Raw genomic sequence first — 23,883 nt, 5'->3', positions numbered from 1 at the left:
TGCTCATGCTCAGGCATTCAGAGGTACTAACTGTGGTGTGAAACATGATTCTTCCCTTCCTGGCTTTGCAAATGGCATGTGTAGAATGGGAGAAGGGCCTTGTGTCAGACCTCTGAAACACTGCTGAGCTTCTCTAAACCCTCCCCACAAGTGGCTGAGGGGCTTCCGCTGGCACAGGAGCTGGGGAGGCTGTCCCACCATCCCAGCAGGCCACAGATGTCCAGGGGAGGATTGCCAAGCTGCCTTGGCATGAGAAGCGACTTCTCCACACTGAGCTGATTTCTGAGCTGTCGCATCTGCCCTGAGCACACACACAGCCCTTGACAGTCATGCAGCCACCCTGTGCCCTTTGGAGGAGTACAAGGCAGAACAGTGCTGTCCCCACAACACATGAGGTTGGTCTCCAAGGCAGAGATCAGAAATGGTTTCAGCAGCGTGCCTGTGGCAGAACAGAAACTGAATCTTGTTCTCTCCTATTCCCAGTCACCACGTTAATGACCTAAATTCTGCATCCTTTCTTCATCCACTGCCCAGATGAGCTAGGAGGCATTGGAAGAGAAGCTGTGGAGGCACAGGCAAGCAGCTGTCTTCTGGAGCCACGGCTCCATGCTGGTATCACAGACAGCAGCAGCCCAATGGGACCAGTGCTGTGCATGTTGTCCTCATGAACACCAATGAGGCTGAACCAGGACCAGACCAGAGCAGCACATCCTCCCGGGGTGAAAAGCAGCTCCTCAGTAACTGTGCTGTGGAAGAGTGATTAATAACTTATAGCCCATGGGTTAAATGTAGGAATAACACTTCAAAGATACATGGAGAGGCTTTGTTCCTACTTTCTCCTCCTAGTGCTTACCTTTTACACACACTTCTCTCCACTGTGACTGGCCTCTTCTTGGAAGCTCCTTGAACTAACAGCAAAGGGTGATAGGTTTCTCAGAATTACCAGGCAAAAACTGACAAGACACAGAAAAGCCAAGCATAGAGGTTGACCCAGAGGAACCTCAGTCTCTGCAGCCTCCCAGACTTTGTTCCAGCAAGGCTTTGCCCAGAGAAAAACCCAGGGAGAATTGTCTATATTTCCCAAATACCTGAGAGATCATTGGAAATCATCTGGAACAAATCTTCCAAGACATGACTCAGAAACCTGACATATTGTCTGAGGTCTCAGTCTGGCAAGAGTTAGCCTGGAAGAGCTCTAGGTTCCTCACAAACAACCCTTCCAGGAGGCAACATCTATGACTGTGGCTTCAAAATCCCCTGCCCTGCACACCTGGATGATACAATGGCTGGGCAAGGATGGCAGGAAGGTTTCTCAGGTTGCCACAACACTTGCCCCTCTCAGTATTCAGGCTGCAAAGTCCCTTGCTGAGGGCTCAGTCAGTTTGAAATACTGATGGCTGATCAGCCCCTGGGGCTGCCATGCCTAGCCATGCACCACACTTGGGTACTGTGCTCCTCCTTCCCCAAGGGCCACCCCTATACCAACATGAACAACCAGATACCTCAAGATACTAAGCAATCAATGTCCAGTCAACCAATGGCCATGACGATGACTATGCTCAAAGATTACCAATCTGCAGTGGTACTGCTGATTTCAAGAGGAGAGTGACACAGATGTTGAAAAGAAGAGACTGGTAGAAATCTCAGATGATGCTGGACTGGGAAGGTCTCTCTAACCTTCTGGTGAAATGGCTTTGCTGGTCATGGGGTGAGTTAAAGAGGATGCCCCATGGCTAAAGCAGAGAGGCTGGTAGAAGCATCTGTATGGGGGTTTTTCACCAGCTTGGTGAATCCGTGTGTGACCCAGATTCTCACCCACAGCAGAAAATTTGGTTCATCCAGCACAAGGGGTCCTTGGCTGCAGGAATGAACCCCAACACTCACGCCAAGCTTCTTGCAGGCTTAATCTGTGAGCGGACACAAGAGGAGGCCTGCTAAAGGTACACAAAGCAAGCAGTCATACGGAGCAAGTAGATTAGGAGCTTTTGTTCTTCTTGTACAGCAGCGGAACAATGGAACATATCCCGCCAGTGAAATGAATAGGTATAGCAAATTCACAGCAGAGGAAAACAAACACTTCTCTGCACAAATACAATCAGCCTTCTGTACGCAACACCACTGGAATTCACCGAGGCTATGCCAGGTGAAATTCAAGTGGAGAATTGGCCTCTCTGAAACTATGCAAACATCCAAAGTTGCTTCAGTCAATGCCAACAGAAGCAATGCTAACTCATGAGTTTTGCTATCAGTGACTACAGTTCCACCTCCTACAGAGGCGGGACAGACCCCTTGTCCATGCATGGCCAAAGCCTCCAGTGCTGCCAAATCCCAGAGCAAGGGATACTGGTCCAAGTGGACATCAGTCTGTGCCCAGCCTGCATTCCTGTGCAAGGAAGAGGGAAATCGGTGTGTGAGCATGTGAGGAGAGAAACTAATGGTTCCCATGTGAGTGTGCGTGCTGCCTGGGAGAAAGGAAGGGAGGGAGTAAGGAGCGACACAGAGGGCAGTTGCTCCTTCAAGGAGGTTGCTGGTGTTCTCATTTGTTCTTTTTTTCTCTTGTTCCCTAGGGAATTTTAAAGGTCTGTGTAAGCAAATCGATCACTTCCCTGAGGATGCAGATTATGAAGCCGATACAGCAGAATATTTCCTCCGTAAGTCCGCAGGCCCTTTTCCCTGCAACTGCTCATAGGTGCTGTCATCAGGTGCCTTTTGCTCTCTGAAGACAGTGCAGCACAGATCCTGGATCCCGTGGGGCTCAAGGGGCAGAGGGAGGGACAACTGTGAAAGGTGGGCAGGGGGCCCCCAGATCCACTGAGTCTTTGCATCTGGCTGCAGTCTCACCTCCCTTGGACCTGCCATTGAGACAGGTCAAGTGTCATGACAACCAATAGCATTTCTTATTAGCACCAATTCTTGGTGATATAAACCCCAAGTCTTTTGACCCAAATGCATCAGAACTTGGCACGTGATGATAGCAGTTTCTGAGCCCCTCTCCAGTGGACAAGAAGCATGGGGACAGAGGAGGGCTGCAGGGGCCATCCTTCATAGCTGCAGCTGGTTCTGCAGCCAGATCCTGGGCACAGGAACACCAGAGCTCCCCTCTGTACCACTGATTTAACTCAAGCATCCTTTCCACCCAAACATACCCACCTCACATAGAAAAAGGCTGTGCTTCCTCACCTCATACTCTGATTGCATCAGATCTAAGAAATCTGCTGGACTGCAGTGAATGGAGATATCCATTTCTTTCTTGTTCCCCTCTCTCCGAACACTGCATCTCTACAGAACAGACCCTGAGCACACACCACCACAGCTGGCAATGAGCCACCACTTCCTCCTACCCTGAGAGATCAGATGAATAGGAGTCACTCCCCCTCTAGGTCCTCACCTTGCCTTCTTTTCCACCCTCTGCACACTCACAACATCTTTTGGCATCGTGATAAGAGATCTTCTCCATTCAGGAATCTGAGACAAGAGATTTTGACCTCCCAAGGTGAAATATCAGATGTCTCCAAAGACCAGCAGCCTTTCAGAGCTGCTCCTTGTCAGCCAGCTGTGCTGGAAGCCAGATGTGAAGACCCACCCCTGCGGCAGAGATGAGAGAGAGAATTTAGGCTCTGAAAAGCTAATTTGTATGTGAAAAGAGATGGCTCTTACTGCTTGCACGGTTGTTTGTGAGCAAGGAAACTGCAAGCATTCTCTGCACTTCAGAAAGGAGAGCTGGGGGAAGGGAGTGAACATCCCAAAAGCTGTGGATCCATTTCCTCAGAGGGAACCAGACCCACATGCAGCACCTGGCCAATGCCAGGACCTGAGAGTGTCCTAAGACAGAACATTTTTGAAGAATTATGTTCAAAGCGGGATTTGGTCACTTAGTTAAGGAGTCTTTCCTTAACAGAGTTGGGCTTCTGCTGCCTGGCTGCATAAGGATCCCACCAAGCAGCTGCTTCTCCAAGCCTTCTGCCAAATTGAGTCCATGGGTGCTCTGCATAGGCGATGCCTGGTGGTGCTAGCAAGGGCAGCTAGAAGGGTATCATTGTTATCAACCTAAGTGATCCCTTTGGTTCGAGGACGAGGATAATCATGGGACAGTGCCCATAACCCATCTAGAAGGGCTCAGACTTGACGGTACCTCATGTTTCTGAGAATTAAACACCCATTAGAGAGGAAGCAGTGGCATCCTTATGTTCGCTTGCTAAAATGAAGTTAGAAAATAGGCAGATGCTATGAGCACCCAAAATACCATCACAAATCCCTTTTATCTTTAGCCTCAAGGATCCAGAAAAACAGATGAAACCCTGCCCCTCTCTTGTTTCCTTGGTCCTTTCAAGGAGTGGAAAAAGAGGCTACCCTCACACTTCTTATGCTAACCGCAGCTCCCCAAATCGACCAGCACATTCTGGTTCTCCCAGCAGGTGGGAATTTCTGAGATAAGACCCAGTTAAAACTGATAAGGTCAGAGCAGGGTTGTGAGCATCCCTCTAGAAACCTTCCAAACAGAGGATGCACGCTTGATATTTGCTCACCTCCATTTAGCTTCACCTTGTTGAATTCTGCCTTGCCTTCCAGAAGCTATTAAGATGGTTATTATCACTCTCCTGTTTCCTGAAACTCAGCCAAGGATAAGTCAGAAAGCAAGCAAGAGGTTTGCCCCTACTTTTTGCATTCTCAATACAGGCAAGGGGCTTGAACCCCCATTCAAAGACCCCATTCCTTCAGCCTGGTGGGACTCCAAGACCAGCAGGGTCTTTGAAAGAAGTCTGTTCTTGCACCAGAAAAAGTCCCACCTTTGGGACTTAGGGGCTGGACTTGATGATCCTTATGGATTCCTTCCAACATGGGATATTCTATGATTCCATGATTTGCTGCAGGAGGGTCCATTCCTGTAGGCAAGGAGGGTTTGGCTTTCCTCCCTCTTTCCCGATCTTTGCTCCACAAGCAGAATCACACCAGCCCGTCTGATACCTTTCTTTAGCAAGCAAGGCTTCATTTCATGCTTTACAGATTACTTCCTCTTGGGAAGAGAGGAGGGAAGCCCTTCTTGGTAAAAAACACAAACAGTGCCAACACAAACCAGACTGCCCAAATAAGTGTGAGTTTTCCCCCGGAGCTCTGGGGTTCATTGTGCATCTGCGTGCATCGGTGTCATTGCCAGCTGAGCTATCCACTACTGACCAATGGTGTGTGTATGGAGCTGGCACACGCACACCCACCCCTGTCCTCTGGAACAAGCCCAGCTCTTTCATCACCAGCACCTTCTGACACACTTTGTCTCTCTTCTCACCCCCTTTTTACTCCTTCATGAATTACTCTGGCTCCCCCAGGTCATGCCCTCTGGTCCCCATGCCCCATGTTGCTGCCACAGCCCTGATTCTTCTCTCTGACATGTGCATTGTTGTCTCTGCCCCTCTCCCTCTCTCCTCTACAGGGGCTGTTAGAGCCTCTAGTATTTTTCCGATCCTGAGTGTGATTCTGCTTTTCATGGGTGGACTCTGCATTGCAGCCAGCGAGTTCTACAAAACTCGACACAACATCATCCTTAGTGCCGGCATCTTCTTCGTGTCTGCAGGTAATGGGACATGTGTGGGCTGGGCTCAGGGCTACGGGAGGGCTGCATTTCCAACCTGGGTTGAAGGCAGCACCTTCAGGAACCTCTCCATCTGCCACATAAGGAGGGAGGATCCCCATGGCTGGTGGCTTTGGGGTGTCATCAGGGTGTGGGGGGTGCATGAGCAAGGGCTTGCCCTGGAAAAGCTGTGATGGAGATCAGCAGGTAGGTTTGGGACCCCATTGCCCCTCCTGGCAGCAGGAGGGCAGGAGTCTCATCCCATGGCCACCGCCACACATTGTCCTCATGATGGCTGCCTCTCCCCCAGGTCTGAGTAATATAATTGGGATCATCGTATACATATCAGCCAACGCTGGAGACCCCTCGAAGAGCGACTCCAAGAAGAACAGCTACTCCTACGGCTGGTCCTTCTACTTTGGGGCCCTGTCCTTCATTATAGCTGAGATGGTGGGAGTGCTGGCCGTCCACATGTTCATTGACCGGCACAAACAGCTGCGCGCCAACGCTCGCGCCACGGACTACCTCCAGTCCTCCGCCATCACCCGCATCCCCAGCTACCGGTACCGCTACCAGAGACGCAGCCGCTCCAGCTCCCGCTCCACTGAGCCTTCACACTCCAGGGATGCCTCTCCCGTCGGGATCAAAGGGTTCAACACCCTCCCATCAACAGAGATCTCGATGTACACCCTGAGCAGGGACCCGCTGAAGGCCACCACCACCCCTACCGCTACCTACAACTCCGACAGGGATAACAGCTTCCTCCAGGTTCACAACTGTATCCAGAAGGAGAACAAGGACTCGATCCACACCAACACAGCCAACCGCCGGACCACCCCGGTATGAAGCCGCCGCCAGGAGCTGCAAGTGGGGAAGGAGGAGGCAGGAGGACGGGGTGGGGGACGGGGAAGGGGGGGGTGGGCGAGCGGGTGAGGACGAAGGGGGTGGCGGGGTGGAAGGAGGTGTGAGTGCCCCCAAGGTGGGGCCCTCGCAATCGCAAAAAACAAACAAACAAAAAACAAACGAAGAAACAAACAGAAAAACATAGAGAGAAAAGTGTAAAAAAAACAAAACAAACAAACAAAAAGCATTAAAAAAATAAAAACACGCGCGAAAATAGGAAATAAAATACGGAGCGACCGGCGAGCAAAGGGATAAGCAGACAAATGAGCACGCAAACATAAAGCAAATGTACAGCGAGCAAACAAACAAAAACTAAAGGAAACGTGAGGGAAGAAACTATGGAGAAAAAAATAAAAAACCTTTAAAAAAAAAGAAAAAGAAAAAAAGAAAAAAAAGAAAAAAACTTTAAAACCGAGAGAAAGAGATTTAAAAAAAAAAAATAGAAATAAATTTAAAAGAAAATGCATGATTTCCCATGTACCATTATTTTAACATTTAATAAAAAGAGATTTAAATGAAAAAAAAAATATAAAAGGGAACCAAGAAATAACGACAATAAACTAAGTGGGAGGAGGAGGAGGAGGATGAAGGAGGCGGCAGCTCTTTGGGTTTTGGGGGACGGCGGGAGGGGGTTCTTTAATTTTATGGTTCATTTCCCACCTCCTTCAGCTCAGCACAGGCTCCCTGGGGGGCTCGGGCCTGCAGCAACCTCTCCATGTCCCCAAGGTCACCCAAAGGCTGCAGGGGCTCTCAGCGTGCATGGGAGCACTCAGAACCCCCCTCCAGACCTGCTCAGCCTCCTCTGGGAGCCCAGGAGCCGCTTGCGGGTCCCTATGAATAAGGGTGCCCACTATCCCCTGGGAGAGCAGGAGCTGCCCACAGTGTACCCGGGGTTCCTGAGGGCTCCCCCGGCTCTGGGGACCCACCCCCCCCTCCCCTCCCACCACCCAGGGTCAGCAATGACAGCGTGAAAAAGCAAAGACACGCGATGTCAAAGAGAAAAAAAAAAAGAAAAAAAATATATATATTAAAAAAAGGGGGGAGGGGGGAAAAGGTCGAAAAAAGGTTTCTTAAAAAAACAAAAAGTGGCAATTTTTTTAATAAAACAACAACTATAAATAAATGTAAATATAATAAGTGGATTTACTTGCAAGAGAAAACAGATAGCATTATTTTTTGTTTCGGTTTTATTTTCTCCAGCTTTAAACTGTGAAAAATCAAGGCGGGCAGCAGAAGGGGGGGGGGGGGGGGGGGGGGGCTGCAGGGAGGGGGGACCAGAGGGGAGAGGGGCTCCCAGTGCTCAACATGCTGCTGCGGGGGGGGGCTGCAGGGGGGTGTGGGGCACGCACTCACTCCCCTGTGAATGCTCACAGGCTCCCTAAATGCATTTGGCCACCCCCCACCCCGACAACAAGCCCCATTCCCCCCACCCAGGGCACCCACCTCTCCCACTGGGGGGGTCCCTTTTTAGCAGCCCCCCATCTCGCCTGGATTCAGCTGAATTCATTGGTGCACCTGCGCAGGAGGAAATGGGGACGGGAAGGGTTGGGGGGGGGTGTCAGGGTCCCTGGGGATGGGACCCACAGGGGCTGCCCCCACAGCTGTGGGGTGTGCAGGATGGGTGTGCCGAGCCCTAGGGCAGCTCAGACCTATTAATTTTTGGTTTTAATATGGTGGGGTTTGGGGTTTGTTTTTTTGGTTGTTTGTTTGTTTGTTTTTTGGTGTTTGGGTTTGGTTTTTTTTGTTTTTTGTTTTTTTTTTTTTTTTGTTTGGTTTGGTTTGGTTTGGTTTTTGGTTTTTGGGGTTTTTTTTGCTTTGTTTTTTTCCATTCCCATCCCTGCTGCTCCAGTTTCAGGAGCCTGAAAGTCTCCGCTTCAGCTCCCAGTGGGGTTTCTGCTTAAAAACATCCCGACTCTTCCACCCCCATTGCCCCCAAATATCTCAACCTCAGCCCCCGGGGTAGGGCGAGTGGAGCAGGTTAGATATCCAGACTCCTGCTCACAATTCTCCCCTATCTTCCCACCCCCAAACTCTAACAAATATTAGCAAAAGAAAGAAAAACAGGGGACAGACATTCAAAATGAGCCCCCACCAGCCCACAGGGACAAGCGATTCACTGCACGCCCAGACTGCAGCATAAAGGAGAGCAGTGTTTGGGGTTAAACCCAAAAGCTCCGTGGAGCTGGAGAGCATTCACAGGGAAAGGTGGGGGGGGCGAGTGCCGGACCCCCTCACAAGGGATGGGGAGGGATGAGGGCTGGCGGGGATGCGTTCTAACAAGGGTATTGCACATGTCCAGCTCAAAGCAGTACAAGAAAAAAACGACCTCCATTTACTTTCTTTCGTGGGTTTTTTTCAGACTGTTATAAAAGAAAAAAAAAAAAAAAAAAAAAAAAAGAAAGAAAAAAAATAAATAAAAAGAAAAAATAAAAAAGAGAAAATGACAAAAAAAAAGTACAAAAAAAAATCCTGGTACATGAAATAAAGATTTTTTTTTATATATAACTTGGTCCTCGTTCAAGTGGATTTTTTTTTTTTGGGGGGGTGGAATTAAAGTGAAAAGGGCCCCTGTGGGCTGGAGGAGCACCTGAAAAACAGCAATGGGGGTCAAGCCCTGCCTGCAGATGCCTTCACCCAGGGGGTGGCACTGAGCCCCGCATCTTCCACTGGCAAAGGAGGAAGAAGAGGGACGATGAGGCTTTGCTTGACAGTGAGCACAGGTAAACTCAAGCCATGCCGTCCTCCAGCCTTCAGAAGTGGCCATGAGGATGGGTGCATTGAGGATTTTGCTTGACTGCTCGCCAAATGCCCAGCTGTGCTCCCCAGGGCAGGACGGGATGGTTGAGCCATGGCTCCCTTTGCTTCCCCCACCTGCTGCCCCATTTCGGCTCCTCCCTGGGGACCCCTCCCTCACAAAATCAGGGCACGGGCAGGGAGGGGGAGGCAGCAAAGCGGGACAAGATGCAGCCAACCCTGCAAGTGGGACGCTGCCAGATGTGGCTCCAGTCCCATGTCCTGCACAGTGTCCGGCCGTGATGGGGGGCACGGCTCAGCCCCTGCCTCTCGGAGGTGTTCCTTCCTCACCAGGGCTAAAGGTGTGCTCCCTTCTTCCCCTCCACGATGTCCCTCTGCCTCCTTGCTTTTGTGGGTCAGGGCAGGAGGGGGAAGGTAACGTCTGGGAATCAGGCGTACCCAATTCTGCTCGGTGCCCCAGACAGGGCCAGCCTCCATGCAGTAATAAGGAACAGCAGCACTCAGCACTTCTCATGTTCAAAGCACTTCCCTAACATTCTCTAATGAATCTGTCGCATTGAGCAATGCAATGGACTTGCGCGTGAACAGCAGCCCTCCACTGCCCCATCCCCTGGGCTATGCGGACATTCTGGGTGGGTGCCAGCCCTGTCCTCACCCAGGGTCACGGTGCTCCTCCTGCCCCCGCTCACTTCTCCCAGCACTGGTTCCACTGGCCCCTGGCTATGGAGAATACACCACAGCCTGCTCCTCCACACCACCATGCAGGGAGAGGGCCAGGGGATGTCAGAGACCTCTTGCCTCGTGACTGGGAACAGCCAACATGTCTGGTCCCCCAAAGACAGGACTGAAGAATGTATGAGAGACTCAGCTTTGCTTCTGCTGAGACTCTGTGAGAGCTCTGCATGCGGGAAAACCCAGCTCCATGGCAATTAAATTAACACAGGGCATTTAGCAGTGTCGCTTAAACGGTTTCAACACCTAGGAGCAGTAATTAGTAGTAATGGTTTGGCGAGGGAGGAAATTAAGACCCAGGTACGGCGCTTTTGTCTGCAGATAATTTTCAGTGCCAAACGGCTGTAAGGGAGAGGCCAAGTGCCAGGCATGCAGGTTGCTTGCCTTACTGCCATAGCGGGACGCTCCTGAAACCAGAAGGCAAAGCAACAGAAGGAAAGGGGAAGGTGAGGCTGCAGCTTGAGTCCTGTGTTCAGTTCTGGGCCCCTCACTACCAGAAAGACATGGAGGCCCTGGAGCGTGTCCAGAGAAGGGCAGTGGAGCTGTGAGGGGTCTGGAGCACAAGTGTGATGGGGAGCGGCTGAGGGAACTGGGGTTGGTCAGCCTGGAGGAGAGGAGGCTCAGGGGAGACCTGATCACTCTCCACAACAACCTGAAAGGAGGGTGTGCTGAGGTGGGGGTCAGCCTCTGAGTACTGGTCCTGGGTATTGTCTGATCACAAGGCTGGACTCACAGAGAAGCAGGTACCCCACAGAGCCTTCTTGCTGCAGGGAGGCTTCTGCGGCAGAGGCAGGAGGAGGAGGCCATGGTTTGGGGTGGCAAAGGGAGGATAACTTTCAAGCATGGCCTGGAGACCTCCAGCCGCTTCCAGGAGGTTCCCACACTAAGAATATAACTTGAAGGTCCCGCTCTCCTGCAGAGCTCAAGTTCCCAGAAGCAGAGGAATGCTAGAGGAATCATGGAATCATTAAGACTAGTAAAGACCTCTCCGATCATCCAATCAACCCATCAGCCCATCCCCACCATGCCCACTGACCACATCCCTCAGTGCCACATCCACATGGTTCCAGAACACCTCCAGGGACAGAGATTCCACCACCTTCCTGGGCAGCCTGTTTCAATGCTTCACCATTATTTCTGGGTAGAGCAAGGGCCACGCTGCTTCCTATGGGCACAGCTATGAGGCAGGATCCTGGGCTGCAAATCCCAGCCTGGTGCAGACGTGAACCCTTCTGGCAGCACATTGTCACTTGTGCTGGTTTTCCACCAAGAGGAACAATGTGTGGGTGATGCCAAACCCCACTGTCCTCCTTTCACTTTCCCTTTGTCGAAACCTCCAGGTTGACACAGATGCGGAAGATGGGGGTGTAGGGCTGGGTATGAGGACAAGGAGGTCTCGTTGCCCTCTGCAGCCATCGACTCTTGACATTGCGCAAAGTCAGCGATGAGGAAGCCGGCAGCTTCTGCAAAGGGGTCAAATGTACGGTCGTGGGCTGAGACCCAGAAACAAATCTGCAAGGGCAAAGCACTGGGTTATGGAGAACAGGTTTGCACTTCTGCTCCTCCTCCTGCTGTTCCCGATCCCCTCCGGGCTGGAGGAAACGAGGGACTTTGCTCTCTGGGGATCCGTCAATCAGAAGCCGCCACCGCCGTGCAATTTGCCAAAGGCTCTGCTGCCAACAGCGGGGCTGAGCCCATGGCTGAGCAGGCACTGCCATCCCGTGGGATGATCCCAGCACAGCAGCCCGGCCCCAAAACAGCGCTGAGCAGAGCCGGAGGACCTGCAGGTTTGTTCGGCCCAGAGTGACAGGACCTGGACTGGCATCCTGCTGCTGCACGTGGACATCTTTCATTGTTTTCAGGGCTCCTCACTCCTGATTGCTCTCCTTCCTGCAGGAAATCTGCGAGTAGACCCAAGGACATAACCCACTTCGATGTGAGAGTCTGACCTGCTCTAATGGGACAGGCTCCAGCCAGCAGGTGGGGAAGTGCAGTGTTATGAGGTCAGAGCAAACACAGGGCTCTGAGCCCCTCAGCATCACTTGCAGGGCCATCTGTGGACCAAGAGGTGCCAGCTTAGCCCCTTCCCGCCCACTTCTCATCCCCATCTGCAGTGTTTGAAGCTGCTTCGGTTCAAGGGTCCAGCCTCAGGTGTCAGCAGTGACCTTGGGAGGTGTCAGTTCCAGAGGAACACGAAGGGAAGAGAAAGGAACACTTTGGATTGCTGCAGCGGGAGCTCTCTGGAACAGGGTGAGGGATGCACACCCCTGCTGGCTGCCCCGCAGCACCCGCAGCCCGGTGGGGGATGTATGCGACACGGTTTTGCCCAAGGAGACAAAAGCACGAGGCTGACTCCTCCAAAGCCAGCAGAGAGCAGATGGCACCGAAATCTGCTCAAGAGGAGAGAAAGGAACAGCCCCAGGGCTCAGCTCCCTGTGTACCTCCAGACGGACATTTGTCCCCATCCGAACATCTCCAGCTGACCGAGAGATGGTGGGGATGGCAATACAGGGCTGCTCTGCATCCCTTGCCCCTGTTCGCTTCCATGGGGACTCTTCATCCCAGAAGCTGAAGCCATAGGGAAGAGAGGATGGAGGCGGCCTCTGTACTATGGCTTCATGGTCATTCAGCGGCGTTGCTTTATAGAGGAGAAGAGAAAAGGGCTGAAGCAGATCCAGCTCTGCCTCAGCTCCTGATAATGTCCTACTTAGACCTCTTTGCCTGGCTGTCATAAGCAGCATGCTTTCAGAGAAGGGATCAGCTGGGCAGGGGCATTTGCAGAACACATTTAACCCCAGAAGATGCTGATTTTTTTGCACAGAAATTACTGCAACGTTGCTGATGTTGAAGGAAGCAGCTGTGGGCACTTGCAGGGCCCTTGTAAAGAAAGCCAATGGTGCTGCACTCTGCTCCCCAACCCCAATACTGCACAGCATCCAAGCATCCGGCTCCCAAATAGAACCCTTCCCAGGGACACAAGCAGGACCACTGTGCAGCAGGGTGTTGCAGCTTGCTGTGTGCAGCTCTGGGCTCCTACCCCAGCCCCTGCACCAGCCCTCCCCGCCTCCAGCAGGCACGGAGCCAGCAGGGACGCTGCCGGCACCAGCTGCTCTCATTGAGCTTTGCAGAATAAACTCATGGAATTAGCCTGTTGGCTGCCGGGATAAAATCCAGCGCTGAATGCAGATCAAAGGAGACGATCTTCCCAACAGCTTTGCTTTGGAAAGGGCAGCGTTCAGCAGCTGAGAATGGAGCATGATGCACGTTGCGTCTTTGATGGTGCATGTGCTCTAAGCCCTGATGCTCAGAGCTAGGGGTGCCTTGGGACAGATCCAACAACACTGGTGACAGAAACGGCCAAAGCCAGGCAAGAGGCAGCGCTAGAACAGAGAATTTTGTGGTGTAGCCTAAATTCCAGCAAGCTCTGCCCAAGCCTTTTCATAGCAGCATGAAAGGAACGAGCGATGCAGGGCAAGGCTCTGAGCCAGAGCAGAAGCAATACAGTTTCTAAAGGCAGGGAAGCCTGCTCTTGTCAGGTTTCTGTCCACCTTCACAGGTAAGGCTGTCTGACCCAGGAGATGTGGGAAGCACTCGGCATGGCTGGAGCAAGTAGACAGAGGAAGCTTCATACTGCAAGCACAATCCCCAACCAGGAATGAACTCAGTATATTCCCTGCTTGGACCTTCCCAGCACACACAGCAAATGTGCCAGGTGTCACCTGCTCCCAGCCCCACTGGGCTGCACAGGCAGCAAACTGAAAACCAGATTCATGGCATAGGGAGTTATTCAATGGCTGTTTCTTTTTTCCAGGAAAAAAAAAAAAAATGTAGCAGCAAAACACCTGGCCTCAGAAAGCAGCAGCAGGAGGCAGATAGAAGCACAATGGCAAGGATGGGATGGGAAAATGAATGCCAAGGAAGAAGGAGGGCTTCCCAGGCTGTGGACACAGAGAGAGCTATGGAAACCATGAGCCTCCAGTGCAACTGAGCAAGCAGGCAGCTGCTGCACACACTGATGGTGAGAAGCCAGGAGCCAGCAGTGAGCTTCGCTGCTTCAAATACAAAGGCCAGAGAAAGAGTCTGAGCTGAGAGGTGTGGAAACGCTGGGCTCCTCAGTTTGAGGAAGGTGACAGGGTTGACGACTCTTTTCTTTGGGCTTGCCGAGGAGCTCAGGACGATGGGAACTAAATATATGGTACAGGCAAACCATGTGTTCGTTGCTGTTAGAAGAAGAAAGAACTGGCTATTTTTGATGTGTTTGTTGTAAGAATCAAGAAAGGAACTACCTGTTTAGTGTAAACATTAGTCTTCCAGCACTAGGCTGCCTCTTGGAGTAAAAAGATGGCTGTGCAAGAAGGAAAGCAAACTGTCCCAGCTGCATACTGCACTTGCTCAGCAGGACAAGCCTGCAGTGCTTCCTGGAGCTCTCGGAGAAGCCCTGAGCTGCTGTGGGAGGTGGATGCCTCAGAGGGAGGGTGCCAGGTGATGGCTACAGAGGCTTTGGACTGGAGCAGCCACAATGCTGGAACAAAAGCCCTCTTTTATAGATCCACAAATACCAGCATAGATCCCAGAAATGGAGAAGCAGAAGACAAAAATGCAGAACCAGATGGAAGCAATTTATCCTGGCTGTTTCATAAGCATCTTCCAGGGAAAAGTGATTAGCCTTATTAACTGATTAATTAACTGATTAACTGAAATTATGGATCACAGATCAAGTGATTGCAAGCGAGTGTATTTTGAGCAAAGTCAGCACTTTTCTGGGACACTGTGTGTCTCACGTGCTGATAATGATAGCCGACAGCTGGATGGCAAATCATCTGCAGAAACAGTGCTGGAGCTGACACCAGCACAGCCCTGAGTGCAGCCCAGGACAGGAGGTGAGCTGGGCAGGGTCTGGTGCCAAGTAAGCGTGAGCCAAAGCCACCCTGTCCCCTCTTCCAGTAAATCCCACTTAAATGGGGGAACAAATCTCACCTTCCTCAAGGCTGGATTTTTCTTGCAGCTGAAGTTTCTCCTCTTGATAAGAAACCGGTAGGTTATGATGTGCCTAAAAGAGCATTTGTTCTCTGATGGCCATTCCCTGTGCTTGCTTTCCCCTCTGAGACACACTAATACCCAGCTCCATTCCCAGACGAGGCAGCCTGAGGGGCTGGGCCCAAAGTGCCAGCACTCTTCAGCAGGCAGCAGCAGCGCTACACTTGCCTTTCAGCACCTCACACAGGACTGTAAGGGAACAGGCAAGCAGGGGGAATGCAGAGTCTAGGTTTATCAGTCTAGTTGTTTTCTCTTTCTTCATTCCGTTTGCTCTTTGGGACTTCCTTTTACGTTTCCTAAGCATGACTTGAACGTGGCTATGCTCAGGTTGAGTCTGTGATATCCAGGGCTGTTCCAGCACTGACGTTTGTCACCACAAAGGCTGTTTGCCTGTGAGAGTTACAAATGGTATTTTATAAACCGTGTTTCTGTAAGTGGATTTCTCTTTTTGCTAGCGGGGAAAACTGCTTTAATAATCCGACTTCTGATTAATGGCGCAGCCTCCTGGCAAAGCACACTGCTTCGGTTATTTCTCGAGGAGGGTTTAAACGCAGTAAATAAAGGAGGAAATGCACGGTGCTCTGCCTGCAAAATATTGATCTAGACTCAGATGGTGCAAGATACCCAGGGACGTTCTGCAAACAGGTTGGGGTGAGGAGGGGGTCGGCCTCTGCTCACAGGTAACAGTTATAGGGTGAGAGGGAATGGCCTCAGGGGAGGGTCAGGTTGGATATGAGGAAAGATTGAGATATGAGGAAGGTGCTGCAGTGGCACAGGCTGCCCAGGGAGGTGGTGCAGTCACCATCCCTGGAGGTGTTCAGAGCCGTGTGGATGTGGCACTGAGGGACGTGGTCACGGGGATGGTGGGGATGGGCTGATGGTTGGACCGGGTGATCCTAGAGGTCTTTTCCAGCCTTAATGATCCTATGTAAGGCACGCGACGAAGGCACGCGACGAACCCACCCTGCCCCCTCCCTACCCCCCGGGTAAGTAAAAGCCGTGGTGACGTCACACCCCACCACGTACAGCCCGATGCCGGCGGTGACGTCACGGGGCGCATTGCGCCTAACGGGAGATCCGCGCTTTACGGCAGTCGCGCTCCGCCCCCTCGCTCTCTCTCTTTTACGACGGTGGTGCGCGGCGGCGCCGTCGCGCAGTGTTGACGCAATAAGGGCGGGACGGGGCTGCGTGCGGCCTTTCCTCGCCGGCCGCCGCCGCCGCTGCCGTATCCGCCGCCATCGGGGCCGTAACGCGGCCGCTCAGGTGAGGGGACGCGGCGGCCGCCCCGTCACGCTCCGCCGTCTTACCGGGACCGGCCCGCGGGCAGCGCGACCCCCGGCCCCGCCCAGGCGTTACCGCCGGTTCCGGTGGGGCCGGGCCGGCGCCCCCGCCTTCCTGCGCCCGCTCCGGGCTCCCTCGGTGCCCCTTCCCCTCACGGTGGCGCCGACGGGGCGGGTGCTGAAGGAACATTCCGCTTGTTCCCCGCAGGGCTGTGAGCCATGGCGAAGTTCGTGACCCCCGTGATCCAGGACAACCCCTCGGGTTGGGGCCCGTGCGCCGTGCCCGAGCAGTTCAAGGATATGCCCTACCAGCCCTTCAGCAAGGGGGACCGCCTGGGCAAGGTACTGCGCTGTGTGGCTGCTGGGTGCACCCCTCTGCTGAGCTACCAGAGTGGGGAGCTGCTGGGTTAGACGTTAGGAGGGGTCTCTTTTTTTGCTCGGCAGAGAAAGACCTGGGGGTCTTGGTGGACGAAAGACTCAACATGAGCCAGCAGTGCGCTCTGGCAGCCCGGAAAGCAAATGGGATCCTGGGCTCCATCAGGAGAGGGGTGGTCAGCAGGGATAGGGAGGTGATTGTCCCTCTCTACTCTGCTCTTGTGAGGCCCCATGTGGAGTACTGTGTCCAGGTGTGGAGCCCTCAGTACAAAAAAGACATGGAGATTTTGGAAAGGGTCCAGAGGAGGGCCACGAAGATGATCAGGGGGCTGGAGCACCTCCCCTATGAGGACAGGCTGAGGGAGTTGGGTTTGTTCAGCCTGGAGAAGAGAAGGTTGCGGGGTGACCTCATTGCAGCCTTTCAATACCTGAAGGGAACTTACTCCCAGGAGGGGAGCAAACTCTTCAAAAGGGCTGACAACAGCAGGACATGGGGAAATGGTTTTAAGTTGAAAGAGGGAAGATTTAGGTTGGATGTTAGGGGGAAGTTCTTCACTAGGAGAGTGGTTAGGCCCTGGAACAGGCTGCCCAGGGAGGTTGTGGATGCCCCGTCCTTGGAGGTGTTCAAGGCCAGGTTGGACGGGGCCCTGAGCAACCTGATCTAGTAAATGTGTATGTTTGGTGGCCCTGCCAGGCAGGGGGGTTGGAACTACATGATCCTTGAGGTCCCTTCCAACCCGGCTCGTTCTGTGATTCTTTGTTTAGAGGACGCTGAGGCGCTGGCACAGGCTGCCCAGAGAGCTGTGGGTGCCCCATAACCTGCAGGCTTTAAAGGCCGGGTTGAATGGAGCCTTGGGCAGCCTGAGCTGGTGGGGGGCAGGATTTAGATATTCTTTAAGATTCCTTCCAACTTGAGCCATTCTGAGATATGACATTATATGGTTCTCCAGCACCTTGACAGTTATGAGCATTCTGTGAGGCTTGCTTTTGGAGGTGGGAGTTGAGGATCATACAGCAGTCCCTTGTTTTGCCTTTTGAGGCCCTACTGGGGGGGGGACGACACACACATCATATTAACACTTGCTTTTTTTTTTACTGTATATTTTTGTCCTTAGGTGGCAGATTGGACGGGAGCCACGTATCAGGATAAGAGATACACAAGTACGTGTTGTCCAATGGCCGTTTCTGCTATTTATTTTGTGCAAAGCTTACTTCAAACGTCATCCCTGCTTTTGTGTTTCCCACTGGCTCTACCGGCTACATACACACCTCAGCAGAGGTGGCTCTTTAATTTCAGAAGCGTGTCTCACCGCTTGGAGAGCTGCGTGGGGCTCTCCCTGCCCTTAGGGTTCCCTTGTGGGTTTGTTCCATGTGCTGACTGGTGCTTCTCTGGGAGGTTCAGAGCAGGGAGGCAATGTGACAGTCTAATGCAGGAGTCCTAGTTGATGCATAAGACTTGAGTAAAGGCTACTGAGAAAAACTGGGGGGGCGGGTGGAGTGTCATATTTTGCTTCCAAGCTTCATAGCAAAATGATTTATTTTATTTCCAGACAAGTACTCGTCACAGTTTGGTGGTGGAAGTCAATATGCGTATTTCCATGAGGAGGATGAGACCAGCTTCCAGTTGGTGGATACAGCCCGGACACAGAAAACTGCATACCAGAGGAATCGCATGCGATTTGCACAGGTAAAGCTTTACTTTCAGAAACAGGCTCAAAAAAAGAGATTGAGCAATACAGAATTACTTTGCCACTAATCTGTCCTTTTATTCTTTGCTGCGTTCCCACAGAGGAACCTTCGGAGAGACAAGGACCGCCGGAACATGCTGCAATTCAGCATGCAGACACTGCCAAAGAGTGCCAAGCAGAAAGAGAGGTGCGGGCTTCACATACAAGCATTCTGTACTTGGAGTGTGTGAACATACTGTTAACGAGTAATTTAAGTTACTGTAACAGAACCCACCAAAGTACCTAGCAAAGCATTTCAGGGTATTTTACTGGTTTGCTGATGTGCCCAGTAGTTACAAGCATGGATTTCAGGCAGCTATTTAAGAATCTAGGAGACATTTTGAGTCAAGTTTAGGAGGTGTGACAACTTAAAGCAGGATGTGCTCTTCCTGGAAACTGTGTTGTGGTCATTAAGGATAAAAACATATAAAGGGTGTTCAGAGTGCAGAACAAAGCTCTTAACGCTTCAGTTGTTTGGATAACTGCATTCTCAGCCTGCAAACGTTGTTCCTCTGGTGATTATTTGGAAGTGTGGGAGTCGTTGTGGCAGGGAGCTTCTTTTGTCGAGAACTTGTTGTAATGGCTTTTCACCTATTTGTCATTGTAGGGATCGTTTGCGCCTCCAAAAGAAGTTTCAGAAGCAGTTTGGAGTGAGGCAGAAATGGGACCAGAAGTCACAGGTAAATTAGCCAGCTTCCTGACCCTGGTGATGGCTTAGTTTGTCTGTATGTGCTCATGTCTGTATGTCCTCGTGCACAAATCCTGATGTGCTATGTGTGTTTTCTCCCTTTACCCTTTTCACCTCTGGCCGCGCAGCAGAAGCCTCGTGATTCCTCTGTGGAAGTTCGCAGTGACTGGGAGGTGAAAGAAGAGATGGATTTCCCTCGACTGATGAAGATGCGCTACCTGGAGGTGTCAGAACCACAGGACATGTAAGTTCCTAAAACAGTTTCCTGAATGGACAGCACAGGATAGCAGGAAAGCAAGGGGTCTCTTGGCTTGGTCCCAGTGTCCCCAGTGAAGTAAGCAAAGCCAGGAGTGGTAGAACACCCAACCATTCCCTTAGTCCTTTGTGGTTTGTCAGTGGAGGTGTTTATGTGACCAAGATGATCTGTCCTTTCTCTCTGTAGAGAGTGCTGTGGAGCTCTAGAATACTATGATAAAGCCTTTGACCGCATTACAACAAGGAACGAGAAGCTGCTGAGGAGCATTAAGCGCATCTTCCATACAGTCACTACTACTGATGACCCAGTTATCCGAAAGGTATGTTCACTGGTTTGCCAAATCCAAGAGCGTGCTTTTCATTGCATGCTGTGCTTTGAGAACTGTCACAGTCAGACCAAAGACAAACAGGAAAAATCTACATCTCTCAGCTTACAAAGGGGAAACAAACTATTACCTTGGTATTTTCCTTGGACCTAAGGTAAGCTGGGACAAGGCAAAACTGGGAGTACTGAGCAATGAAAGGCAAACAAACAAGTACTTGGACAGTGCTGGAAAAGGAACTTCAGTGTTGGAGAGCTGCTTCTAGAGTTTTCTGCTTTTGTAGATGAGGAAGGCTCAGGGACTGCTCTTTATGACTCTGTCAGTAAGGAACCAAGTCCTTTCACAGTAGATTTCCATTTTGTAGTAGGTTTCTTTTTGCTTGTCTGAGCAAGGGTGAGCCTGGATTACTAGGTAGTACTCCACACGTGGCATAGCTGTCAACGGTGTACCCAGCAGTCTGTCTTTCTCGGTATGGAAGAAGAAATTCACAATCTGGTTTGCTAGCACTTCTGATCTTGGCTGGGAAAGGAAAGGTATGTCTGTAAGTGCTGCTGAAATATGGTGTTTTCTGTATCCGTAGCTGGCCAAGACTCAAGGGAATGTGTTTGCCACAGATGCTATCCTGGCCACACTGATGAGTTGCACTCGCTCTGTGTATTCCTGGGACATCATTGTCCAGAGAGTTGGATCCAAGCTTTTCTTTGACAAGAGGGACAATTCAGACTTTGGTGAGGAAAACTCTTGAATTAAAATTTGTCTCATTTTTCTTTATGCTTCTCTGGTGGTGGTTGGTTGTTGTTGTTTTTTTAATTTATTCTGTGTCTCAGTGCCAAGACCGAGACACCTGGAGCAAACTGAAGGGTGCAATATGTTGCTAACTGTGAGAGTACTTTCAATGCTGATCTGCCTCAGCATGTGTGGTAGAGATTCACTGAAGCCGATACAGATTCTCCCCAAGTGTAACAGCATGTGACTGGTTTTGTTCTCAGATCTACTGACAGTGAGTGAAACAGCTAATGAACCACCACAGGAAGAGGGCAACTCCTTTAATTCTCCACGCAACCTTGCCATGGAAGCAACTTACATCAACCATAACTTCTCCCAGCAGTGTCTGAGGATGGTAAGGCCGAGTAGTCCTGGGCAGTAAGGTCTGAATTTTGGAGAGTCTGGAAATGAGACTTTATTCAGACTTGCTTAATGCTGCTGCTCAGCACAAAAGTGTTTAAATTGGTAAAAGTAGTTTGCACTGATGTTACCTCAACTTGAAACAGGTGGGATTCCTATGTTGAGCAAAGTGACTCATAAAATGATTTTCACCTTTATTTTACAAAGAGAAAATCCCACTCCTGTTGGTAAAGTGGGCAGGCTTCTGATTACATTTATTAAAGCTGGAGTGCTAAGAGGAGTAATGATCACAGGGAAATGGTTACCATGGAAAGGAGAATTTGCATCTGTTGTTTTAAATCTTTTAGTGTATTCTCTGTGTAAGGGAAGTCAACTGTTGTTGCTGTTAAGAGAATATTCATCCGAGAGGAGAGCTCTAAGTTTTGTTTTGTTCTTTTGCTTGTTTGTTTTACTAATAAGCCTTTCTGTTTCCTTACACAGGGAAAGGAGAAATACAAGTTTCCCAACCCAAACCCCTTTGTGGAGGATGACATGGATAAGAACGAAGTAGCTTCTGTTGCCTACAGGTATGTTGATGCATCTCTTATTCCAAGCTTTGACAAGGGTGCAGGATATCAGCATGGTTTGCAGGGTAAAACAATCCAAACCAGTGAACGGATAAAGGGTGAAAGGATTTTGCTGAGTACTTGGAAAGATCTGGCAAAGAACCAGGATCAACAATGACCTGGACTGTGTGTGTGCAGGTACCGAAGGTGGAAGCTGGGAGATGACATAGATCTCATTGTCCGCTGCGAGCATGATGGAGTGATGACGGGGGCTAACGGCGAAGTGTCATTCATCAACATCAAAACTCTGAACGAATGGGATTCCAGGGTGAGGAAGAACAAGATCCCAAAGCTAGCTCTAACTGCTTCACTGCTGCCTGACATGCCAGGTATAGCAGGCAAGATGAGACAAACATCTAGTGGTGTCCCCTGAATTATTACCTTCTGTCAAAGATGCAGAGCTTTGGTGGACTAGCAGTGCTATTAAGCCTTACCCAGGCATGAGGTAGTTGGTTTGAACCCTGTTCTTGTTCCCAGGTGCTCTGTGCAGTAGCTGATCTTTATCCATGCTGCCCTCATTAACTGTCCCTAGCAGACTTCCTCTCCTAGCCATTGCTACTGCATTTCTCCCTTTCCAGTGCAGGGGCTCTCTCTGCAAGTACAGATTTGCATTCCCTAGTTACGGTATCATAGTTTAGATAGAAGAAGCTTCCCCATGCAATTGCTGAAGAGATAATTGTTGCTGGCTTGTAAGGTTCACCCTGTTTTTGATTCTCCCGTTAGTATTGCAATGGAGTAGACTGGCGCCAGAAGCTTGACTCACAGAGAGGAGCCGTGATTGCCACAGAGCTGAAAAACAACAGCTACAAATTAGCTCGCTGGACATGTTGTGCACTGCTGGCTGGATCTGAATATCTCAAACTCGGGTAAGACAGGGTTTTAATACCAAGTGTCTTTCAGGTGCATTCTCTGTGATTTAACACAGTCTGTATCATAGTGAACTGTTGGTAGAGTCTGGATGATCATAAAATTGCCTCACGATTTGAACAGCAGTAGGCAAAGCTTGCAGTAAATGTGCCAGTGGTGACCCAGGCCTTAGCTTTAGCTGCTTACCCTCAACGTCTGATTGATGTGCCCTCCGTTGTGGCTGACCTTGTAAGACCTCATGTGTGTGACAAGCAGGCGGCCTCTGCCATTCCCAGTCTATTTGCTGAAATTGCCACCAAGGGAAATAAATGCAGTGACCGTGCTACCTGTCAGGAGTTTGATTGAGGTCCTCAGCGCACCATTACTGAGAATTTGAGTGGAGGAGGGAGGTATCACCACAAACCATTTGGAACTGTCAGTTTAAAACCAATTGAGTCTGTGCTCTGTTATTGATGGCCTGAATGAGCTGCTGTGTGTGCTGCCTTCTGCCAGTCATCCACTTCTACAGAAATCCAGACCAGAGTGCGTTTTCTGTGCTTTCTTTGAACAGCACCAACACAGAGCGTATATCACCTTATCTGTAAGTGGAAATAATAACTGGTGATAATGAAAAGGGCTCAATTCTGGTGTGTCTGCAATTCTATATTGTGTTTTGGGATATGAGATACCTGAAGTGTAGACTCCCAAGTAATCAAGCAATCGCTGAGCTTTCATCTGTGGCACTAGTAACTGCTCTGTGAGGTGTTGGGATAGTGAGAGGATTCCAGCTGTGTTACTGATGGCAATAGCTTGTGGCCAGGATATCCTCTTAGCTTTCAGTGTTGGAGTTAGGATGGCTCTTCCTTCTCAGAAAGCAAAAGCAAACCAATCATGATGCTGGGTTTTCTGATGGTGCTTCAGTGGCCAAAATTAATCCCCTGCTACTTCTCTCTTCGTTCTTACCCACCAGGTACGTGTCCCGTTACCACGTGAAGGACTCTGCCCGCCATGTGATTTTGGGTACGCAGCAGTTTAAGCCCAATGAGTTTGCCAGCCAGATCAACCTGAGCATAGAGAACGCCTGGGGCATCTTGCGCTGCGTCATCGACATCTGCATGAAGCTGGATGAGGGGAAGTACCTCATCCTCAAAGACCCCAACAAACAGGTGATCCGAATCTACAGCTTGCCCGATGGCACCTTCAGCTCCGATGAGGACGAGGAGGATGAAGAGGAGGAGGAGGAAGAGGAAGGTTTGTATTACTCAGGGAGTTAGTGCTTCTCAGTCATCTGGATGAGAAGGAGGGATGTAGGGTAAGGATAAGAGCTAATGCGGGGCTGGGGAAGGTGCAGCCCTAAGGATGCTGTAGAGTGTGTGGTGCAGTGACTATAATATGTGACACACAACAGCTGGCAGCAGTGGGGCACAGACTGGTGCTGCTGCTGCCCGGGGTCTGACTGCAATGCAAGGAGGGGCTGTGAGCCTGTTATAATTAGGGTGGGATGTGGCTTTTCCTTTTGCCCCAGCAGCAGCTGTGCTTTGTCTTACAGAAGAAGAGAGCTGAGCGCCAGGGACTGCGACTGGGCACCTCCCTGCACCGGGATCCGCTGGAAATGGCCGGCAGGGCCGAGAAACCGGAATAATAAAGTGGCTTTTCTCTGCACGGCT

General features: G+C 50.8%; 2 protein-coding genes and 1 long non-coding RNA gene across 7 annotated transcripts in view; 2 read left to right on the top strand and 1 right to left on the bottom strand.

Moving 5' to 3' along the window:
* CACNG2 (calcium voltage-gated channel auxiliary subunit gamma 2) overlaps positions 1–7,641 on the top strand; it is a 48,729-nt gene extending 41,088 nt beyond the window's left edge. For both annotated transcript variants that reach the window (XM_015862220.3, XM_015862227.3), the window contains 3 exons: positions 2,568–2,651; positions 5,429–5,569; positions 5,877–7,641. In XM_015862220.3, the coding sequence (XP_015717706.1) occupies positions 2,568–2,651; positions 5,429–5,569; positions 5,877–6,412 (761 nt within the window). In that variant the 3' untranslated portion in view covers positions 6,413–7,641. The remainder of the gene's footprint in view (positions 1–2,567; positions 2,652–5,428; positions 5,570–5,876) is intronic.
* Positions 7,642–15,222: 7,581 nt separating this feature from the next.
* LOC146762414 (uncharacterized) lies at positions 15,223–16,110 on the bottom strand. Its single transcript, XR_014935665.1, has 2 exons — positions 16,019–16,110; positions 15,223–15,382 (listed from the first exon to the last, which is right to left on the bottom strand). It is a non-coding gene; the product is annotated as an uncharacterized LOC146762414 (long non-coding RNA).
* Positions 16,111–16,153: 43 nt separating this feature from the next.
* EIF3D (eukaryotic translation initiation factor 3 subunit D) lies at positions 16,154–23,878 on the top strand. 4 transcript variants are annotated; one of them, XR_014935663.1, is made up of 15 exons: positions 16,154–16,255; positions 16,481–16,614; positions 17,763–17,808; positions 18,198–18,334; positions 18,437–18,522; positions 18,982–19,054; positions 19,194–19,306; positions 19,505–19,637; positions 20,221–20,368; positions 20,630–20,760; positions 21,246–21,331; positions 21,509–21,699; positions 22,094–22,236; positions 23,187–23,467; positions 23,766–23,878. XR_014935663.1 is itself a non-coding variant. In XM_015862178.3 (15 exons), exons 2-15 carry the CDS (start codon positions 16,492–16,494, stop codon positions 23,777–23,779), a joined length of 1,644 nt encoding a protein of 547 aa, XP_015717664.1. In that variant the 5' UTR covers positions 16,154–16,255; positions 16,481–16,491; the 3' UTR covers positions 23,780–23,878. The 4 variants fall into 4 exon arrangements, 2 of the variants coding, with proteins under 2 accessions (XP_015717664.1, XP_015717657.1); XR_014935662.1 differs by having other exon boundaries at positions 19,191–19,306; XM_015862178.3 differs by having other exon boundaries at positions 21,509–21,638.
* The last annotated feature ends 5 nt before the right edge of the window (positions 23,879–23,883 follow it).

This window comes from Coturnix japonica, chromosome 1, assembly GCF_054131305.1.
Source record: "Coturnix japonica strain WE chromosome 1, WE-NBRP24, whole genome shotgun sequence".
Classification (NCBI taxonomy): domain Eukaryota; kingdom Metazoa; phylum Chordata; class Aves; order Galliformes; family Phasianidae; genus Coturnix; species Coturnix japonica.
Note: the sequence above shows the minus strand (reverse complement) of the source record. Positions and strands in the feature narration are given on the sequence as shown.

Excerpts from the sequence above, each read along its gene's own strand:
- EIF3D (XM_015862171.3), top strand. The coding sequence starts at position 16,492 with ATGGCGAAGTTCGTGACCCCCGTGATCCAGGACAACCCCTCGGGTTGG. Across the intron at positions 18,523-18,981 it reads AGTGCCAAGCAGAAAGAGAG|GGATCGTTTGCGCCTCCAAA; the intron begins GTGCGGGCTTCA and ends TTGTCATTGTAG. Across the intron at positions 20,369-20,629 it reads GAGGGACAATTCAGACTTTG|ATCTACTGACAGTGAGTGAA; the intron begins GTGAGGAAAACT and ends TTTTGTTCTCAG.